At 39.8% G+C, this 23,619-nt stretch overlaps 1 protein-coding gene across 2 annotated transcripts in view; it reads right to left on the bottom strand.

Annotated features, from left to right (window-relative positions):
* The window catches only part of lrig1 (leucine-rich repeats and immunoglobulin-like domains 1), a 62,624-nt gene that overhangs the window by 33,426 nt on the left and 5,579 nt on the right, over nucleotides 1-23,619 (bottom strand). For both annotated transcript variants that reach the window (XM_061923825.2, XM_061923826.2), the window contains exons 2-3: nucleotides 7,657-7,728; nucleotides 5,398-5,472 (exon numbers count right to left, since the gene is read on the bottom strand). In XM_061923825.2, the coding sequence (XP_061779809.2) occupies nucleotides 5,398-5,472; nucleotides 7,657-7,728 (147 nt within the window). The remainder of the gene's footprint in view (nucleotides 1-5,397; nucleotides 5,473-7,656; nucleotides 7,729-23,619) is intronic.

Below are 23,619 nucleotides of genomic sequence, written 5' to 3'. Positions count from 1 at the left end.
CAGAGGAATTACTTTTAGCGTCGCCGTGACCTCAAAGATAACTACCTTAAACAGCTATTACATACTGAGTCGGTGAGCTGCTGCATCGCCTCTGAGTAGATAAAAGTTCATTTTATATCATAATTAATGCCTCTCACAGTCTCGCTTGTATAGTAGAAGGCTGTGGCCATAAACTGAGAAGTTGGTCAACTTTGAAATTCAACTTACACCCGAGAGACACGAAAAGACGCTTGTTTAGTTTATTGTTTGTTTTACCTGTGTGAGAATTATGATTTGTTCTTTATGCAAGCGGGAAGATATGAACATCAGTCGGCATCCCACAGAGAGCAGACATTATAGAGTAAGTGATTGTTTTATTATGTTCATAGTTTGTCTGCCTTGTTTGGAACTTAACAATAGTGCTACTTGCTGGATCTGCTTATCACTAAGCTTTGAAAACTTGTAGATCATCCTACGTATATTCAAGCGCAAAAACATTAGGTTTGCGTCATCATTTGTTCCAAAGTAGTCGTCATTATCTTTCATAAGACAAAAGAAACAAACAAAGAAGGAATAAGCTGATAAAGGTAAGAAATGACATAATAATTCAATTCAGGTTGGGTGAAGGAAAAAAATTATGTCCCCCGGTGGGTCACGACATTATAATTGTGAGACACAGCATTAGACAAAGATTTTGTTTAAATTTTTACACGTTTTATTCTTACACTGCATGTTGCCAGTGGAAAGTGTGATATTTAATTAACCCACAGCAGTTTCTTCATGCACAAACTCAATCAAGGCTGAGCAATATCATATTACTAGTTATATTCCCATGGTGGTATTAGCAGAAAGAGCCAAAGAAAGCAAAAGAAAGCGCAGGTGTTCTACCAGTCAAACTCAAAACAAGGTCAGTCCTAGCCTTTAGCGAGCAGATGGACACACAGTCATTTATTGGTGTCTGAGTGAGGGTGGGTGTCACACCGCAATGCCCACCTGAATAAACACAGGCCAAAATGGTTCAGGATGAACCATGCAACCCAACACAAACAACAAAATACACACACGGGGCAGAGCAACACGCAGTGGCTACTTTGAGCACAGAGTATGGAGGGAAGGAATGGGGAGGGGGAAAAAAGAGCTAAGAAGTGAGGGGGGGGTCAACAGCTGGTGACCTCTGCTGGGAAAAACAGATCAGCCTCAAACTGGTGGAAGAGATTGACCTCTCTCACTCCTTCTCTCACTCGTTCTACTTCCACCACTGGCCCCCTCCCACGACCGAGGGTCCAGCTGTGTGTGAGAGATCGCTCAGCGTGTTTGAAGTCTGCAAATACAATAGTAGCGTTTATGAAAACTGATTATCATACAGCCAGTGACATCTCTCAAAGAGCCACTTGGTTCAGCTTCGGCCTTTGATGTTGAGCTTTATTCACTTTTGATGCGACTTCATTTTGAACCTCATTTGCATGGCCCATTGGTCATCTGATTTGCATGAGCCCGGCTCTCTGTGACGCACCGTTTGATGTATGCAACGCATTAGTGGTTTACACTAGCTGGTCTATTCTCCTGTTTCCAGTGTCATTGAGGGTGATTAGCAGGTTTGTTCCCGATGGAAACTGGCAATTGGGACCAAAGGAAACTTATTGGAAAACTATTCCCCAGCCGATATAATTTCCATTACAGGCTGTATTAATAGCCCCCTTTTATTAGGACATGGCAGACAGTGTGCACAATTGGAAAGTTGAGTTGATCCAAAGTCTATTTGACACTTTTTTCGTTTGTTACTTTTGCTGTAATATTCAGAACGTCTGTAAAACTTTACTGCGGTCCTCAAAAGCTATATGGGACTGCAGCTGAGCTTGGCACAACGCATCGAGTAAGTTCATACTAAATTAAACAATTTTGCAAATAGAGGGGAAAGTAGAAAATAACAATAAAAGTATGTTTGTAGAACACTAATAAGATAACGCTTCATAAAATGCAAGGAAGCTTTGCAGGCCAATACAGTCAAAATTAAAACATAAATCCAGGAAACTAGTGCTCTACGATACTGACAGAAATATATATCCCAGTGTGGGGAGGCGTGGCCGACAGACCAACAGCGAGGCCTGCCCCGCCGGGGCCGACTCCGAGATGGCGGCGAGGAGGCATGGTAGGCGGGCCAGCGGCAAGGTGGGGCGCGCCGGCGCAAACAATATCAGGTGCGTGGATCGGCCAGCTGGGCACAATCGCATAATTCTTCCGTAAAAGGGCGGCAGCCGTGAACGTGAGGAGAAGAGTTGGAGAGCGAGAAGCAGATGCTGAGCGCGAGAGGCAGAGAGCCCAAGGAAGACGACGACGTGGAAAGCTGAAAAGCGAGCGGATGAGCGAGCAGGCTGAAAAGCGACCCGACGAGAGACTGAATTTATTGAAAAATAAAGAAAGTCAACCCTGCTCGCAGAAATGTCTGTCCTTGGTGGTCCATGGAACCCGCACGACAGCACGCAACTGTCACACCCAGATTTTTAGACGTCATCTGTAATTTGTCAGTTTCTGTGGAACTGCTTGTCGTAGATGGTGCCTTTGGACGACTCTGTCAATCTCGTTTGGTGTGTTTCTTTCCATCACTTTGTGGTATTGAGGTAACGTGAGTACTTTGTTGCATTTTAACACTGTCTGTACTGTTCTTTATGTTGTATCTTCAGGTGATATAAAATACAATACTAAGTCACTAGTAAAAAAAACCTCGTAATCAATTCAAACCAAAGCCAAAACAAAGGAGTTCTGCTTTCCTTTTTTTGGCAACACTTCCTCTTCGGGTTTTGTTGGTTTAGCTTCCATTGTGCATTCTGTCTCTGCTAGTAGCATACTGCTACATTGTTGACATCCATACTCCCGCCTGTTCTTTCCGTAAAAATGTAGCAATGTTGCTGCAGTTATATTAATCGCAGCCGAGACGTTAAAATTACGATATAACCAAAAGATAATTATATTGGACAATAGACATTTTTATGTTGTACTATGATATCTATCTAACTAAGGCCAATTTCCCAAATCAGTTTGATTTCAATTACTAAGGTTCTCTATCGACTATCACGATTTGAAGTACGGTACACGTAAATATTTACAATGTCTCAAATATGTTACAAAATACAAATGTACCTTTCTACAGCTTCAACTTCCTCCAAAGTCTTAAAAGTGCAATTTTGAAATAGGAAAGAAATTGCAACTGAAAGTGTAATTATATTGATTAGGTGGCAGAAGTCTATACACAGTCCATCACGGCAAATTGCATTAAGGTATTGTTTCTTCAAGTGCAAAATTATAAAAATAAATATGTGAGCTATTCTTCTGCGACTCTTAATTTTGGTTTCAAATTGTACCGCACAGCAATTTTTTTGTAAAGGCGGAAAGTGTGCGTTTGTTTTTTCTGGTACACTTGACAGTGCTCTCTGTGGGAGATGAAGATGTTTACAAAAGTACTTCCCGAATATGGCCGCCATCCTTAATCGATACGATGCCTTGTGAATCGATATTTTTCTAAAAATTACAAAATATCGATCTATAATCAATCAAATTGATTATTTTACCAGCTTTAGTTATATCACATAGCTCTAGAGGAAACTAAATTCCACGATTAATGAGGGGGTAACACTACATTTTCCTAATCGGAATTTTCGGTACGATATAGAGGCGTACGGAGTTCTCACACAGTACACAAGAGGGGCAAGAAGTGTAACGGCCCATAGTTACATGTTTACTGTTTACACAGTTTTATGTTTTGTATGCGGTTACCTTGCTGTGCCAAAAATGAACAGTAGGTACAGTACCTACCCAACCGTGATTATGGTGTACTTACTCCCTTATTGTTTAATTTTCAGAATAAGCCCTGAGAACACATCCAACTTCCTCTTCATGTTTGTCATCTACCCTCCTACATATTGCTCTTTCACCACATAGCGATGTCACCCTGATCTGACACATCCCCCGTCCCTTCCTCCTTATCCTTCCTCCCCTGCTTACTGTTACCCATTTTACTGTAAAGCCATGTGACGGACAGCTGCAGCTGCAAGTGCTTCAGTGGGCCTTCACTTCAGCTGTGTGGCTTTGTAAATATTCGACCCTCCCTCTAGCTTCTACTCCCCTCTGAACCATAGGCCTTGCCCTGGCAACAGGCTTCAAGTCAGGCCAAAAAAAGACCCCTCTGATCATTTGGACGGGCGTTACTCAATGCCTGGCGTAAATAAAGCTTTTCTGTTTTGTATCAAAAGCATAGTACATAAAGTAACTGTTCAATATCACTGATGGACACTACACAGATGCAAAGAAAGAACCAAGGGTGAAAGGCTACATGAAACCTCAATTTCCCTGTAAAGCAGAACGTCACTGACAGCATAAATGCGTCAGGATTGGTTCTGAGAAGTAAGCAGATGACACAGAGGGAAACACGATGCTGTGACTCCTCCACTGTTTGGCACCGAAATCATATAATGATGACCGCTGCTACAAAATCGACCAGCTGCAGGCTGTTGACAAAGCAGCCCGCATGCAAGCAAGGTGTGAAGAAAACTGAAAGTGCAGGTCATGGTTAGCACAAGACTGGTCAGAGGGTTTGGACTTGTTTCAGGATGAGCGCTGTGTAAGAATGTTCTACAGCCATACAAGGTGGAAAGAAAATGAGAGCTGGATAGAAAGCACACTCCACATCAGATATACTAAAACATACAATGACTGCCAAAAAAATATTTTGCTGTTACCTCAGACAACCTTCCAGGATGAAAAATCTATATGAAAATCTTATATTCTTGACATTCATTATGGTTGATAAGAAACCTTGAAATTAAATTTACTTTGTAACAGATTTGCTGGAATCCGTCCAGTTAAAAAGGCAGTGTTTACAGTCCATCCAGTCGATTCACGGAAACAGCAGAAACTTAGTCTATAAATTACAACTTTAATTCACTGGCGTTTAAGATGTATAAAAACGTACAAGATATATCTATTTACAGTCATAATTTTTGGTTGCTGATTGACTGCCGGGCTTATATTTTTGACAAGGACAAGCACATACTTGCCCCTCCCAAATAAGGCAGTAAATCTCCAGCGAGATGCCAATGCAGGCAGTCCCCACAGGCACAATTTCACGACTTGGAGCAACCAAGTTGGAACTTTATGCGAACAGTAGCCCCAAGCAAGACGTCTGCTCACACAGCAGACTGGTTAATAGAATTACTTGTATGGTTACAATGAATTGAAGTGGAAATCTGTTCATTGATAGTTTTAGATATTGATGCAGTTTTAAAACTGACATGTTAAAGGATTTGCATCCTTGACAGACGTCATGAGACTATTTCAAGAGCATTTCAAAGAGGCAAGTGACCTAAGAATACAGTAACAGAGAGGCAGATAATTCTGTCAGGTTTTAAGTGGGGCCATACTCACAGGTAGAGTGATACAATCTTAGAGGCTGCCTGTCCTAAATCTGGTATGGAGGTCAGCTCATTGTGGTCCAGCCGCCTGAAAGTGACAAATGCACAGTTGTTGGTTAGTAAGAATACCCGAACCCGAAGGAGAACCCAACTGTATGTGGTCAATGGGCAAGAAAAGGTTTACCATAAATAGGTGCAGGTTTTTTTTTTATGTCAGTAAAATATTTTAAACGCTGCAAGTCAGGCTTAAAAAAAAAAAAAAATAACAGGAGTGACAAAGATATAGAGGAGCGTGTGACTGGTTAGTTGGCCTGACAAAATACTTGTGTGTATGTGTCTTGTGTTGTGGCGCTAAGTGAAACGGAGCCAAGTCCTCTCCTCACCATATAAAATATTTATAAGGCCAGCGTTGGCCACAGTATCACGTGGTGGAAGGAAAGCTTAATATAGAAAACCACCACTTATTCTCAATTGGACTTAGTTCAAGGTAACACATATGAGGAAGCTGCTAGGAAGTGGCAACCACAAACGTTGCCAGTGGACATTATTGGCCATGAACCTTTGCTATGCAACACAAGCAAGCCTCTTCATCTCACGGTAATACGTTTATTTAGGCACAAATATGTTTATCATTACACAACCACACTATCCGTGTTATGCAAAATCCACTTTTCATTTCTGTTTTTGTGTATTTGGGGTCTCCATAAGTGCAGAAAACGTGAATTAAAACCATAGAATTGTGGATATTTCTTATAAAACTATTTTGCCATGTTCAATCGAGCCATTGAGAGTTGCCAACAATTGTGAAGTATGTTTCTATTGTGATATCAACCTATACGTTCAATTGTCCATACAATGTAAAGTTTTCTTAATATCTTTGCATGAGTCCGCCATGTTTATTTCTGTTGTGGTTCCAGCTAAGATGTGATCCTATAAGCTAAAATACTCTGTTATTGGTTGTACTTAGCAGCGCAGGTCACTACACTAATCTCCAGCCTAGTTTGAAGAAGTAATAACTGCCTGCTTAACTTTTGTGTTTTGTGACAATGAACTTGGACATGAAGCACAAAAAGATCCCCTCCTCGGTGCGAGGCGATTATACAGAAGGATTTGCTCAAAACTACATTTAACCGCGTAGTCAGTTTCTACAATTTATGATCACTGATTACTACTCACTGCATACTTTATGAGAGCCAACAAAAATATAAATTTACTGTACAAGGCATGCTGTCATTAGGATGCCGACTGCTAGGATGTTCCTATATTCCTATATTCCATTTAGATGAAGAATGACTCCCAATCCTCGCAAAGAAAAGGATGGTGGAATCAAGCATCTTTTTGAGTCGTTCTCGCCATTCCCAGGTCTAAATTGGCTTTCAAAGTGTACCAACATGTCGGCATGAGTCCTCATTCTTCCATTATCAAGGTGAGAGGCATAATTTATTATCTCGAATAATGTTTGACGAGCAAGGAACCGAGGAAGCAGTTGATCAGATGATCATGTCAACACGACATCTATAACACTTGGTTGATATTCAGGTCACAAATGTAAATGGGGTATTGTTGGCGCTTTTTTGATGGTTATTTATTGGATTTTATGGGCGGAATAGAGGACTTCCCATTAGCTCCACTGTAAGTAGACTTTTATTTACGTGTATTTACAACTTAGAATGCATTAAAAACAAAATACTCCCGCCGTCAGGTCTTTCATAATAAATGTGAATGATAGGCAAAACTCCCCAAAAAAGTGCAGTTCCCCTTTAAGAAGAACCTTTTCTAAGGAAATCGTACATAAACATAGAGTATGTATTTCAAACTTTTCATTTGGTGGCTCTGTTATGGTTTCAAAACCTATGCCACGTGCTTGTGTCTTCAGCATTTGTGTGCTGAAAATTCATTCATGGCTTTAGCAGCCTTGTCCCCTAAGTCACAACAGTCTGCTCCATACTTGGTGTAGTTAGTCTTTATCCAAAAAAAGTAGCAGCGCAGCCAAATGTTGAAAACACAGGCAATAAAACATGTTTTCATTGGTTGTAGTAGTGTTGACACAGAAGAACACTAAGGTTCACATCACATTAAAAGGTCAAACTCTTAAAAAGTACACAATTGCACATAGTTGCAATGTCAGAAAGCAATGTAGCGGTACAGTACAATGAGAACTAATGATACAATACATCATTTTGTCAAACACCTAACCAGTACATATATGCACAACATGTTTGCTGTTCTGGTGAAACATTTTTACGCATCAAAATGTGTGATGAATACTCACAGCTCTCGTAAATTGGGCAAGTCGGCAAACACTTTCACATCGATGGCAGTAAGCTTGTTGTGGCCAAGATTTCTGTGGGGGAATAAAATTGAAGATGATGTCAATGCATTTGCAATTATGACCCCAATTGCATTTGGAGCAAATGAGCGATGCAACAATACCAGTCATTTTTAAGGCGCTCAAGGCGCCACACATTAGAACAATATCCAATAATATACTTTAAAAAATATTTGGCTTTATACACAGACTCAGAGCTTTTGTCTACCTAATACTCTTAAACTGAAGAAATAATCGATACAAACTATACAGTGTTTATAATGTAATACAATCATAATATATAATAGTAATGCAAACAACCATTTAAAAGGATGTATACACTTGTATTCCTCAGTACTGTAGAATTGTTTACCATTGTGTAATTGGAAGGTAAATAACTTTTTTATCCTAAATAAATATCCATCCGTCCATCCATCCATTTTCTACCGCTTATTCCCTTCGGGGTCGCTGGAGCCTATCTCAGCTACAATCGGGCGAAAGGCGGGGTACACCCTGGACAAGTCGCCACCTCATCACAGGGCCAACACAGATAGACAGACAACATTCACACTCACATTCACACACTAGGGCCAATTTAGTGGTGCCAATCAATCTATCCCCAGGTGCATGTCTTTGGAGGTGGGAGGAAGCCGGAGTACCCGGAGGGAACCCACGCAGTCACGGGGAGAACATGCAAACTCCACACAGAAAGATCCTGAGGCCAGGATTGAACTCACGACTACTCAGGACCTTCGTATTGTGAGGCAGACGCACTAACCCTTCTTCCACCGTGCTGCCCCCTAAATAAATAAACAAACAAAATATAAAATGGACTAATTTCTTTGAGTAAATTTAAATAAATATTGAAAATCTAAAAGTGCGTTGTTTTTCCAGTTGGAAAAATCTGAAGTTGTCGTTTTGTTTATTTCCAACACGTGATCACGACAGCATTTTGGCTCGTTTGTCCGTGTTGATGGGCTCATATTGCCTATCCGATTTATAGTTGAAATATTCCTACGAGACACTTTGCTTTGTAATGATATTTTTTTCCTCCTAATTTGTGTTACTTTCCGACACTTCTCATTGGAGAGTTGCAAGGTTCTTTGTACTGTGAGCGTGCCCCCCTCGAGACAAAGACTGTGAATGACTGAAACGAGAGGTCACTCTGTTCAGTTAATTCTACTGTTAAATAAATGCGCTCAGGTGCTGGGAGCGATGCACAAAATAAGACGTCTTTCTCCCTGTTTGAAGCAAGAAACAAACAAAAGAGAGGCTCAACAATTCTGAGGTCTGTTACTTAAACGCCAGTGACGGGGGAGGAAAAAAAACTCAGCCCTTTTGCAATTATTTACCGCACTAATTAAAATATCTATTTTGATAAATCGTGCAGCCCTATTTCATATGCATCTTTGCAGAATTTTAAATACAAATCCTCTTTAGCAACAATTTGCCCAATATGTGCTACGAAGGCAAACCTCTATGGAAAACACAGCATTATGTCATCCTGTTGAATCCACCAAGCTGGTCAAGATCAATACTATTGATACAGTGACACTCACACCTGGCACACTTGGCAAACAAAACCCACAGGCCATTTATCTGCATCAGTCAATTTTCACCTTAGTCAAACATTAGATTTAATAGCTGGTACTCGACTTCCACAAAGGCTTGTTAGAAAGTGATTTGTCCAGTAAGAGAGTTACCTCAGACAATGTGAGATGGGGAGTCGGGGTCGTGTGCGGACATTGAGACACACACACGCGCGCACGCATCTGCATATTACTCAACTTCCCACGCCATATTCGTGAAATTTGTTTCACGCATAATCAAGTGGGTTTTACAGTATGCAACACACACCTCCCGCTTCCCTGGCGCACAGCCTGTTGGCAGAAGGGCGGCTGCAGTGAGAGCAGTGTTTGTGTTTGCTGGTGGGTTAGGCTGGCTGAGACAAAGAGAGCCCACAGCTCCCAGCCTCCCCCTTCGACCTCCCTGACCAGACGTGAGAGACAAACCAGGAATGTTTCGCAGGCTTGCTGAGAGATGACTTCTTGTTCGGGGACACTTTTACCTGATGCACCACATTCCTCATCCTGTCCCATGCTGAAAAGCGGATTGGAAAACATTCGGCTTTCCACTACATTTTCATGTCTTAGGTTATGTCTACACTAAACCGGATAACCCCGGAATAATTATTTAGCCTAAGCAACGTGTCAGCCACACTAAACCATCATTTAAGGTAAACCTCTTCGGATAATTTTTTACACGGGTAAGTGCGCCGTGTATTTCTTGAATCTCCGGCTCTCAGCTTTGTATGGACTCATTGATGGTTTACAAACTGAGTTCGAAGAGGAAGTGACGCCAGAAAGAAACAGCCAGCTTCATAACAACTCGTTTGGTAACTCGGCGGCAACCATCAGAAAGATGGAGGCGAGTCATCCAGACATGCCCGTGTTTCTCCTTCTTGAACACATACAGGCACTTTTGGAAATAAAACATCAATACCTTAAGAGAAGGAAACGGGCGATTGCAGTTATTTCAGATACAACACATCTCAGATGGCAACATAGCAATGTTGGGCGACGGTTTTGGATAAGCCCTGGAAGAACGACAGCCTGGTGGGATATGTTTGTCACCGAGTGTGTTGTGCCAGAGGAACGGCAAGAGAACTTTCGAATGTCCAGGTCAGCGGTGATTCTACTTAGTGAAAATCTTCGTCCATTTGTCAAAGGAGAGACAAAGAAAATGCAGGCTCCCGTGGACAAGGGAAGACTACGAAAAATAGCAAATGCATTTGGACTGGCAAAGCAGACTATCAGTTATTGTCCGAGATGTATGTCAAGAGATTACTCAACGTCTAGTTTTTGCACTCCATAACTATTGTGAAGCTATGAAGTGGTTGCGGCTGTCAAGTACGACCGCCAATTTCAGTCTACAGGCACAGTGTCCTGTTGTTGGTTGTTGTAAAATGTTCCTTATCAATTTTTTTATTTCCACACGTCCATCAAAGATATGATTCATGTATGATGGCTCAGGTGTGATTCACTACAATAGTCTAACAGTTGCCGATGGTAAGGCAAGCAAGGTTTACTGTTAAAAGAAATGTGGCAATAGTCTACATTGAAACACAGTAAGTATACACTTCCAGATCAGAGGTGACTATGACACGCACATTTTGTTCGCGCATGCGTACTAGGTCGCGTTGGGCCGGCGGACGGACGGGGTCTTAAACGGTGGCATTGTTGTGTGTAGACGTGGATAAGGTTAGGTGGGATTTACCCTGAATAACCTTACCCGGCTTAGTGTAGAAGGGGCCTTTCGTACATAAAAACTGGAACAAGATAGTCCTGTAATCTAACTCATTGCTACAACAAAACACTGTTACTATACTCCGCAATAAACTTTTTATTACCATTTATTGCACACCAAGCCTTGTCTCACTTGACAGATTTCCCTTTCTTGTCTTCTGGGCTTGATTACAGATAATGACCATTTCCCTCCAGAGTCTTTCTCCTTGTTTGAAAGGGTGACAAGATAATAGCAGAGCATGTGCCTGCCCTCCAGGCACAGGCTTGACTGGGAGGTGTGCATGTGTGTTATGATTGTTTAATTGAGCACCTCCCATTGTTGTCGAGATCACTAAATAGATGTCCCTTACAACAGGAGGCAATCACCTCGTTAAGTGAGAAGAGGAAAAAGAAATTGCACCTATTGGCTGCTCCTGCCATAGGGATATGTATATTCATAACCCCCTGCTTGCACAAGACCTCTCTCATCTCAGAATACTTTCGAGAGGCTGCTGTCCAAATTTTGACAATTCAGCAAGTACTTTTATATGAATGACTAAATAAAGTCACATTTGAGCGGAAAACCTGCTGTACTGGTGCTAAAGGCCACGGAAAACAAACAAAACCGGTCCTTTGTTTATGTTCGTGCAGGCAATCCACCCTTTTCTCAGTCAACTGTGGCATAAACTCACTGGATGTATGTCCCGCCGGCCTGTTTTATTTTCTTGCCTATCAGATAAGGTTTGCAGCAATTTAACACCTACTGTATGAGAAGATAACAAGTAGTTTACCTCTCTCTTTCCCTCCTCCCATGAGGAGTGGAAGTAAGGGGAATCCTGCACCAAAAGTGTGGTTAATGTGTTCCAGACAGTGGCCCCGCAAGTGTCTGAAAGGAATTTGCAGTGCTAAGATCGGATGCTGAGACGTGATTTCTGACTGGGTGTGAGAATTTAGAATGCTATGGCGTTCCATATTTGTGGCGGGGGAAGGATGTCGATTTAAAAACATTGCAAAACAATACCAAATCATTTGTTTCCTGAATGATGTATAGATTGCTCGATTATTTAGATTTTAGTTCGGCCTGGGCTGATAATACATTTTGCTGTACAATATATTCAGGGTTTTTCCTGACTCAAATTGAGGCACAGTTGGTACAATCCTGACCATGCACCACACTTTTAACGGAAAAAAATGGTAGTTTTTTTCAATATACAGTAATATGCTGTAAAGAACACCGTAAAATTTTAATTTTTATTAATGCGATTGGTAGTTTGCTGTAAAATTATAAGTCAAGCATATATTTAAGTATTTATTTTTATTTAGACAAAACATGTTTGGAAAGTATAATAATATACTGTAATATTTGTTGTAATAATGGATACTATTAAAGTTTATAAGGCATGCAATTTCAAGCTGTACATATTTTTTTTCTGTCAAAATGAAAAAAAATCCATTACATTTAGTGAGAAAATATTAAGTACTTTATTGACACATCATTTCCAGGTGTTTGCGGGACAGATAAAATGATGTCGCAGACCAGATCTGGCCCCCGGGCCTTGAGTTTGACACCTGTGGCCTAAGCGCTCTGGTTGGGGGCGGCACAAAATTAGCTGGAGGCAGCCGCCACGCAAAAAAACCCTGATATTGCCCCACAAATTGACGATAAACGATATTGTCAGCATGCAAAAAAAATTAAAAAAACGTTAACGTGACCAAAATTATAACGGTTATCATTATTCTCGCAGTATTGTTGAGCTTGAATGTGCCCAAAAAGTGCTTATACACACATTACAATTTTTAGACCAACTTATATTTTTAAAATAATGAAAATAAATAGACAGACTGATAGAAAATGCGCTATTGTGCATGTGTTGTGTTTCTTATACTTCACTGAAGTGTGTGTTTTAGTATTTTATCTATTTAAATGGCTGAGCTTGTATTGTTGTCAATGTTGGTTTGTACAGTAGCCCTTTAAGATGTATTTAAATCAAATGTGCGTAACAAATAAATGTTATTGTTATTATTTATTATTTATGACGGGTGTTGTGGCATCCTTCTCTGTTCACCAGCCCTTAAACGCGATGTAAAAACACCTAAGTCTCATATTCCTTCGAGCATAGAATGGCCGCTCTGTTTTAAGAGATCACAGCTTGTAGGTTAAATGTGCGCAATTGAATAACTTATAGTTCCTTAGACAGAAATGTGTTTATGTAAGTTGATATTGGGGTATGTTGTTTTTTAATGGGGAAAGACATTAATGTCTCTTGTTTTCATGTTAGAATTAAAGCTAGTGAACTGGCGGCAGTCATTATACAAGATATATAGATATTATCGATATATTCAAGTTTTTTGTTGAAGAAAAAAAATCCTCCTCTCGCATTCTTTTTGCCCCTCAGGAGCTTCCGTAGCTTGCGCCGTTCCCTTACTTCCTTGTTGGTACACATAGTAAAACATGGCTAATGCTAACACTAACGAGAGCGGCAACAGGCGTAGAATAAGTGAACAAAGTTTGTTTTAGACAAACTTGTTCCAGCATCTGAAACTAAAGCCTCCTGCCGAGTGCGGGAAATACAACTCTTTACGAGGCGAACAAGACTCAACAACAAACAAATAAACTACGGGCTAAAAATGACTTTACTATGGAGGAATCAATTACACAAGGTATGTATGATGATGTCATGTATGATGAGAAAGAAGCACAATGCGTGGATCGATCACTAAAGCACCACTCTGCACACCGCCAAGATGTGTGAAAAAAAAGGGCTGCGTTTACTTTATTCACTTACTGAAACAAACTATAGTCCTCTCAATGTTGTACTTCATTATTTATTTGGATACAATGTATAACACTACTTTTTTTATTTACAGGAGTATGTTATTCTAGACAGAGTTTGAAGTTTGCACTTTATTGATCTCAATGTTGGAGATTGTTTATTTGCATGCAATGTGCAATGCTACATTTTTATTAACAGAGGTAATCCATTCAAGCAGAAGTATTGCTTCCCAAAGGAAGCTCTTAATTTAATTCTTTGAAAATTAGTTCATAAAAAGTACAATTTATTTTTGGTCTAAAAAGAACAACATTATACAAATTACCGGTAGAATGTTGCCAAGGGTAAGACTGTAGTGTCATTTCAAACTACTAGTTTTTGATTAAATAAAAGAAAAACGTGTTTTGAATTATCTCATGTCATTTGTATTCAATGGTTTCTTTAAAAAGTAGGGAACAAACAGACAAATTGTAAATCCAATTTTTTGTTAAAAAATGGGGTGTTTAATTTTTAGGCCATATGGCCCAGGCCTATCTAAGTGCAATTATCAATTACGGTTTATCGATAATTTATATTTAAAACGGGAATAATAACAGTAAGTGATTGATTGATTGATTGATTGAAGTTTATTATTACATCCCTAATACAAAGTATATATAAAAGCCTGTGTTTATCTTCTTACTAACTTACTTGTTGTTGGAGTTATTTATTTGTATACAATGTGCAATGCATCATTTCGTTTTACATAAGTATTGTATTCAATACAGAAGATTTGAAAGGAAGCTCTTTGTATAGAATAATTTTCCAAAAACAAAATACAGTGCAATTTGTATCTGTTCGAAAAAGAACAACTTTATAAAATATTTAGTTTAGCTAAAAGCATCCACTAAGTTGTGGCATTATTTGTCTCCTTAAAAACTAGTACTTTTTGATCATATAAAAGCGAAACTTGTTTTTGAATTACCTGTCATTCTATTCATTAATTTCCTCAAAAAGTAGGAAGAAAATGAATTTTATTTCAAAGCCTACAACCGAATATTGGAGCCGATATTTGGTATCTTGACATACACCGATATTTGCCTTTTTTTTTTTACAACTACAATAGAACTACATCAGCAGATACAATATATACACATATGATACCAGTATTTAGTATTTGAAAAAAAGAAGTGGAGTAGATAGATAGTAATAACCGCTGCTTAAGTACCAGACCTTTTATCCTGCACTAAGTTCCCTTTTTCTGGAGCCCAGTTTTTTTTTTAAGTCATTTAAGAACAAAAAATTGTATTTTTGTCAATAATTTTTGCCAAATGTGTATGTCTCCTCTGCCTGCATACCAGTAAAACCAGTACTTGTCGTACTTTCCTGGCTTGGTTTCGCTACTGCAGCGATCGAGTCGCTCGACAAGCCTCTGTCCGTAACACTGGGAGCATGGGCTCATTAAAGCAGCACCACGAGTTTCATGTTCCGTGATTCAATCAAATAGTAACGCGACTTAGGTGGATGGACATGAAGAAGACAGAAAATATATATCTGGGAAAAAAACTAACTTTGTGTAAATATCTTGACAAATAGGGAGACTTTTTATATAAATAAAGAAGAGCAGGCAGCAACTCAGAGATCTTGAAACTGTTTCACCTATGAGCTACATGAAAGAGCCCAGAATAGTTTTTTATTTCAATGTTAGCAATATCTCAGGGTTTTTCGCAAAGAAATCCATTCATCCTTAAAATTTATTAAATGCATTAATTGCTATAAAATTTTATCAAATTTAATAGATTGTGAGTTTTTGTGATGTAGGTAACTTTTGTTAGAGTTCAGGCCATGAAATAATGATTAAAATAGTTTTTTCCATCCATCCATCCATTTTCTATAGCTTGTCCTTGTCCTTGTGGGGGTAGCTGAAGTCTATTCCAACTGCACTCGAGAAGAAAGCAGGTACACCCTAGACAAGTCGCCACCTCAATCAAATCGAACCCGGCACCTTCTCCCTGTGAGGCACAGGCAATAACCACTGCGTCACCGTGTTGCTGTTTAAAAAAAAATGTAAATCCCATATTTGTACTAATTTTCCCAGGAGATTTCCCATATTTTTAAATTCAAATGGTGATGTTCCTTTAACCTGCAGCAGTAAACACATGTAATAAAGGTGTTTATGGAAACCCCTGATGTTTTTTGTTGCTAAATTAACCACAATATTGGCGCCCCATAAAACATTATCACACTAATGGTCTGACACCTCCAAAAAAATAAAATAAAACCAACCTAAAGCCTTGTCCAGCTGTTTACTGACGTATACTATTCATGTTTAACTAATGTTTACAGCAAATGGATATTGGTTTCAAATATGGGTTATCAAATCTGCAAAAAATAGGTTTAAATTATAGAATATTAGGGTTTTCCCTTAATGTATTTGATTGTCGCGGTGCGCTACAGCAACATATTAGCTGCCACACCTTAAAATGAGGGGGGTTTTTTTGCGCGAAAACAAAATAAAGTAATATAACGTATTGTAGCGTCCAGAAGAAGTCACACAAAGTCTGACGCTCTTTTTAGCTTTTATTGCCAATTGTATGCAAACAACGGAGTGACAAGTATTTTCTCCATGCACACACGTTTCTGTGTTTCAATCCTAGACACACAACAAAACTTTCTCATTCTCCGCCGACACGGTGTGTTCACAGACCTTTGGAAAAATGAACACCATAACACACTAACATACACATTAACACCAGCAGGTAGTTACAGTTTGAATGTGTATATATATATATATATATATATATATATATATATATATATATATATGTATATATATATATATATATATATATGTGTGTGTATATGTATATATATATGTACATATGTGTATGTATATATATATATATATATATATATATATATATATATATATATATATATATAATTATATGTGTGTGTATATATATATGTACATATGTGTATGTATATATATACATATATATATATATATACACATATATATATATATATATATATATAGATACACATTATATATATATATACCGGTATATATATATATATATATATATATATATATATATATATATATATATATATATATATATATATATATATATATATATATATATATATATATATATATATATACATACATCCACATCGAGAGGAGCCAGATGAGGTGGTTCGGGCATCTGGTCAGGATGCCACCCGAACGCCTCCCTAGGAAGGTGTTTCGGGCACGTCCGACCGGTAGGAGGCCACGGGGAAGACCCAGGACACGCTGGGAAGACTATCTCTCCCGGCTGGTCTGGGAACGCCTTGGGATCCCCCGGGAGGAGCTGGACGAAGTGGCTGGGGAGAGGGAAGTCTGGGCTTCCCTGCTTAAGCTGCTGCCCCCGCGACCCGACCTCGGATAAGCGGAAGAAGATGGATGGATGGATGGACATACATACATACATACATACATATATATATATATATATATATATATATATATATATATATACATACATAAATACATATATATATATATATATATATAATTATTTGCACACTATTAATGGATGATGCACAGAAAATGGGAGCCGTGGAAGAAAGACCTACTGTGATCAACGGAACAGCGCTGCCAAAACCGAATGCTGTGATGATATAAGCAATACACACGGGGTTGTCTGGATCATGCATCATAGCAAATAATGTGATGACATCATAATGACCGTGACCCTAGCCACGCCCCCACACCCACAGGTATCACGGCAATCTAGGGGAACCCCTAATAGGATATGTATACTTTAAAGTCAGCCCAAGTCTGCTGTCAAGATTTCTGGCTTAGAAGACAGAAAATCTTCTGAAGTGCAAAACGATAAAGTAAACAAAGGCCGGCTTGAAAAAGCAGTGACTTAAGAAAATAAATGGAGCTCGCATCTGCAACAGACTATTGCTGCTGGACGGTGCTGCTGATTTGACATATACAACTAATTAAAAAGCTTTGAAAAAAAGCTGTGCTATGGGCGTTGAGGGACCAAGGGAAACCTGGGAGTATATGGGTGATGTCATAGCATGACATGATGCTTGTTAAGTCAGCACAGTCTGTGTAAGGGAGGGGAAGGCAAAAGAGCCGAGACTTGCACATCCAGAGACAGATCATCATTATTCTTTCTAGGCCTATCGTGGATAAATATTGTGTGAAGTTTGCTCACCCAGAGTGTTAAGTGATGTCAGTGGCAAGCATCTTTCAGACCCACTGGGAGACAAAAGCCCTTAAATGTGGTCGATTTCATAGCATCATAAAACTAGTCAAATAATAACCTTTGTCAGACAACCAGACACATGCATGCATGAAAACACACACACACAGAAACATGCAAGTCCTTCTATCATTAGTCTAGTTTATAGCCAGGCAACTGCAGTGAGAGTGTACACAAAACTAGAAGCAGCTCCCGGAAGCCCTTTTTACACGACAGTCAGAGAAAGAAAGGGCAGCGGCAGAGCGAAAAACACTATCTTATCTACTGCGACAAGTTAAAAGCATGAGTTGACAAGCAAGATTTGCTAAATCACTGATAAATAAGACACGCTCAAATATGAGGCCTACAATTATGGCACCTTTTGGGACAATTAACGATACAAACTGACAAAATCCTGTAATATGTAGAATATTGACAAAGTCCCAGTTAGAGTTTATTGTGCTATGTAAACTGCAAGAAGACAAAATGTTTTTGTTTTATTTAGGAAACATTTTGGTTTCTGACTATGACTCAATAGCTTGAGTTGCTCCACCAGATTCTGAGTGCAAGTTAAGTTTTCCCAGGAAGGATGTTGAGCCACATCTTGGGGCCATGTGCACATCAGCTCCGAGCACGGCTTCTTTGGCACACAGGCCAGGCTGTCCAAACAGAGAGTTTTAGGCAAAAAGGTCTCCAATAGCCAGAGGCACAGCATGACCCTATGGTCGGACTTCAAGACGCCAGCCTTGGCGCACCAGATGTGAACAACACCTAAACTATCCATTTTGTATTTATATACAGTATGTACACTTATTGTCCCTGTGGCGATCGTACATACAGCACCAAGTTCTCAAATTAATATCTATTACAAAAAAAACACTCTCTTTGACGTGTAAGAGGTATATTGTTATAGTTCTGTACAGACAGCTTAGCTGACTATAACTTCTCAATTTGAAATTTAAGCCCTAACTGTATATGTCAAATATTAATAATTTATTACTCTTGGAGAACAAAACTGTAAGCGCATTTAACATTTCAGACTGCATGGTAGTTGCATCCCTTGCACACAGAGCCTTACTCTCTATCCAAGTCACACTTTTCTTACATTTTCTCTTGATTTCCAAATGCTTACCACATGTAGAAAGTTTACAGATGATTAATTGATCAGACCTACTTTGTAGGCTTCAGGGGAGAGGGAAACGGGCCCTTAAGTGTCTTCACAAAAGGCCTGTCTATTCCACTGACGGAATTCCTGCAGAATCACTTGTGGCAGCAGCTGTTTGATTGCCATTAAAACTAGCGCACGACCAATGCGCCCAGTCCGAATCCTGAGATTCATTTGAGCAGTTATCAGTTTGTACAGCTTTCTACAGATGTGTTCTTAACTTATGAGCTACATGAATCAATTGCAGTAAACAGGGTTATATTTACAAGGTAACTTCACACCAACAAGCTTTAAGCTAAAGAAGGGCAAAAAAGTGAAGAACAGCTGATAAAAATCGGTGCCAAGGATAACATCATCTGGAACCCTCTCTGACACTCATGCTGTGCCTTTAAAATATCTGCCAGGGAACACACGAGCCACACAGGAAGGGAAACTGTGGCAATAAACAAACTTGGTATATAATCACTCCCAATACCACAAGATTACAATGCTGCGTAGTGTTAAATGGCACTAAAACCGCAAGGGCTAAGCCCTGCTGGGAGCTGCTGCTGTTGTTACTGTATGTGTCTGCTGAAATGTTCCTCTAATCACACAGTTAGTTGTTGTCCAGTTTATCCATCTTGACACCAACTGTTCAATACATCAACAACAAATAGTAATAGCATCAAAAAAGCCCTAGAAATAAAGCAGTTTTTGAAAATGTAGCAATCAACTAGCGCGTGGGACAGCAGATGTAGCTTCTGACCAGTAACAGGACTTTCAGCAACTAACTGTATATCCATCCATCCATTTCCTACCGCTTATTCCCGTTTGGGGTTGCGGGGGGCGCTGGAGCCTATCTCAGCTACAATCGGGCGGAAGGCGGGGTACACCCTGGACAAGTCGCCACCCCATCGCAGGGCCAACGCAGATAGACAGACAACATTCACACTCACATCCACACACTAGGGCCAATTTAGTGTTGCCAATCAACTTATCCCCAGGTGCATGTCTTTGGAGGTGGGAGGAAGCCGGAGTACCCGGAGGGAACCCACGCAGTCACGGGGAGGACATGCAAACTCCACACAGAAAGATCCCGAGCCCGGGATTGAACCCAAGACTACTCAGGACCTTCGTATTGTGAGGCAGATGCACTAACCCCTCTTCCACCGTGAAGCCCACTAACTGTATAGGTCCAGTGTAAAGGTATAACCGCTGGTCAACTATGATGTTTACATGCAGAATGTATAAAACATTCTAAATCCAGCCACACCTCTCCTGACAATTTCTTCATATTCCCAAGAGGCCAGATAATCTGGACCCCCACCCTCTGCTGTCCAGTCCACTGCTAGTCGCCAGCCAGTATTAGGAAGCCACCAACACAAGTTTATTTGGGGCCAAAGTCAACTGTTGAGGATGGTGTTTACCAATAAGATTGCTCTGTGAGGTTTTGGGGCAATTGGTTGTGGTTAAGTAGCAGCAGCCTTGCCAAGCACATTAGGGAACTTGGGAAACCACTTGGGAATTGCTGGGCAACAAAGAGGATCATTCAATAGTTGGCTTCCGCTGGCTTTAGACCAGACTTTCTATGAGCTTCTGCAAAGAGTGAACACTGACAAGTAGGAAAAATGCTAAACAATCTAAGACCAAACTTTGTGGATTAAATACAGCACAATCTCATATGAATAAGATTGGAGCCCCAGACAGACACAACATATCTGCTACATTCCTTGCTCATTGCAGAAATCAGAGTCAAATTTAATAATCCTCCTGCTTTTAGTTTAACTCACAAAATCCCATTACGCCAGTGGTGCTGTGAGCAAAGTGCTTTTTATACACATTACTATGGCCGAAAATAAGATGAGGTACCACTCCTAAGAGGGAATATGTGACTGCATGAACGGATACCTGCTTTGAATGTCATTAGTGCATCAATCGGAAGAAACAAGCAAACAACAGAGAGTGGTAGTCCATTTATTAGATGTCAGAAGCACCGCTGTAAACTAAGATATTACAAGTGACATAGGAGAGTGGACGGAATTTAAAGAAGCTGAGTTTTTCCTCATATAAAACTATCCTTGCAACCTGATCAGTTGATTAAGGGTATGACAAAATTATCACAATATTACCCTTATGATATGATTATTGTTACTTGTTGAACTTATTACGGAGCCAAGTGACCATTTTACATGTTCAGAGGACGCTTATTGTGCAGACGAAGAAAAAACACAACAAAAACATGAACCTGGGAATAGTTTGATAGGCAACACTAAATTGGCCCTAGTGAATGAATGTGAGTGTGAATGTTGTCTGTCTATCTGTGTTGGCCCTGCGATGAGGTGGAGACTTGTCCAGGGTGTATCCCGCCTTCCGCCCGAGTGCAGCTGAGATAGGCTCCAGCACCCCCCGCGACACCGTAAGGGACAAGCGGTAGAAAATGGATGGATCGATGTTTGTATGGAGGGGAAGAGCTAACCTGACTCTCGCCAGATCCTTGTAGTTCGCTGAGCTCCACACAAGGATCTGTCTATTCTTGGTGTTGGACCAGTAGTTTTTAGCGCTTCCATAGCAAGATATCAGTTGGAACTTTAGGCTACTTTATTTTTTAAATGGCAACAGTGGAGGATGAATGCCCCATAACAAGAAGATAGAGAAAAAAGAAAAAGCTTATCGACAACTGTGTCAGCACGGACTACAATGGCGGTCGCGCGCAAATTTTCAGGACTAATGCCGACCCCAAATACACATCAGCAGGCACCGAAAGGTAAGAAAAGTTTGTTTTGCATAATATCGTAAAACAAAACGCCAAATAATATGTCTGCTAAAAAAGTGCCATTTTGCGGTCTTTACATACGCACACCATAATAATACCCGTATGTTGAATCACAGTACGCCTGACTACGGTAGCCATAATGCTCCGACAATCCATCAAGTGGTGCAGCTTCTTTGCTTACCAAAGTCGTACCAAAACATTTTGACAGATTTTTGAGCGCCGTGTGTAATGTTCTATATTTCCGATGGAACATTTAAAGTTTTGGTGTTGTTTACTGGGGTCATCTTGCAGTCTACACATATCTCTTTTGTGCAACTGCCATACACTGGTCACAGTTATCATTACACCATGTAGCAAATAAAATAGCTTTGAGGTCGGTAAGCACAACCAGAATTATTCCGTACATTAGGCGCGCCGGGTTATAAGGCGCACTGTCGATTTTTGAGAAAGTGAAAGAATTTTAAGTGCGCCCTATAGTCTGAAAAATACGGTGATCAAAAAAAATCATCGCTAATTAGTCAACTGTTAAAATAATTGTTAGTTGTAGCCATTTCATGTGTATCGGATCGTTTCATGAGATACACTGAGATTCCCAAACCTACTTTTGACACCATCTCTCTACTAAAATAAATGAAATATATTCAAGATTTTGGTAGATTATCTGTAGGAGAACTATAAAGCTATTGGTTCATCAGAAGAGCAGAGACTGCTGCTGTGAGATGAACTTCCTACCTACCACATAACTCATCTGGATTTACAGTACATATTTTAGTCTAATCTCCTTTTTAGTACCAAGTGCATCGAAAGTAGGTGGTGGTTACATCAATTTGATGAAGGGGAAAGAACTTCAAAAAACTGAGAAACAACTGTCAAATACTACTTGGGATCAGATACCAACATTAAATAAAGGAAAACATTTCACAAACTTAGTAGAAACTCTAGACAAAGTGTGAGAATTGTGCAAGTTTAACAACTGCATACTGGTGGAAGGACATATTTTAAAGTTTGAAGAAATCTTTACACCACAGTCGGATATGGGATAAACACACAAGTAGTTATTGCTGGAATTCCAATTTACGACAGTATGAAGATATTCGCAACATCAAGAACTCTTCTCGCGACAACAAGTAGAGTGCACTCGCTTGCTGCAATCGCTAAAAACTGGAAAATACATTTTCAGCTCTTGGCTCCTACTTTATCTGCAACAATGGAAAGTACTTTCAACTCAACATCTGCTTTATCTTTGTGTTTCAGTTGATCTATTTTATTTTAGAATGTGCATCAGTATTATGTATTTGTGGAGGCAGGCTTTCCAGGTAACTGGCCTCTTGACTCCCACTAATTCAGTCCTTCCTCCATCCATGCTGCTTCAGGGCACTTCTCGACATGAACAGAACTCACAACTGATCCCTAATTTGATGTCTCAGTTGAATGCCAATATACACACCCACAAATGTTGCTTAGACTTCAGCCATGGGCATACATACAACACTACAGGCATTAATGTGTAATTAATGTAGATTGTTTTCAACTTCGCGACAAACAAGCTAAATGTGTTGGCTGCAATCAATACATAGTGACAGCCAGCATGCATTCTCATCTAATCTGTTAGCACTTTCTTTCTCTTTTGGGTTAACTGAACTGACTCGTTTGCCGGAACTCAGCTGAATCCCTCACAAGTCTTTTGACAAGCTCGAGTGGTGTGGAAATATGCTACCTACAGTTTAGC

The sequence above is a fragment of the Nerophis lumbriciformis genome, linkage group LG28 (assembly GCF_033978685.3).
Source record: "Nerophis lumbriciformis linkage group LG28, RoL_Nlum_v2.1, whole genome shotgun sequence".
Lineage (NCBI taxonomy): Eukaryota > Metazoa > Chordata > Actinopteri > Syngnathiformes > Syngnathidae > Nerophis > Nerophis lumbriciformis.
The sequence above is the reverse complement of the archived record's forward strand: the minus strand, read 5'-3'. Positions and strand labels throughout refer to the sequence as shown.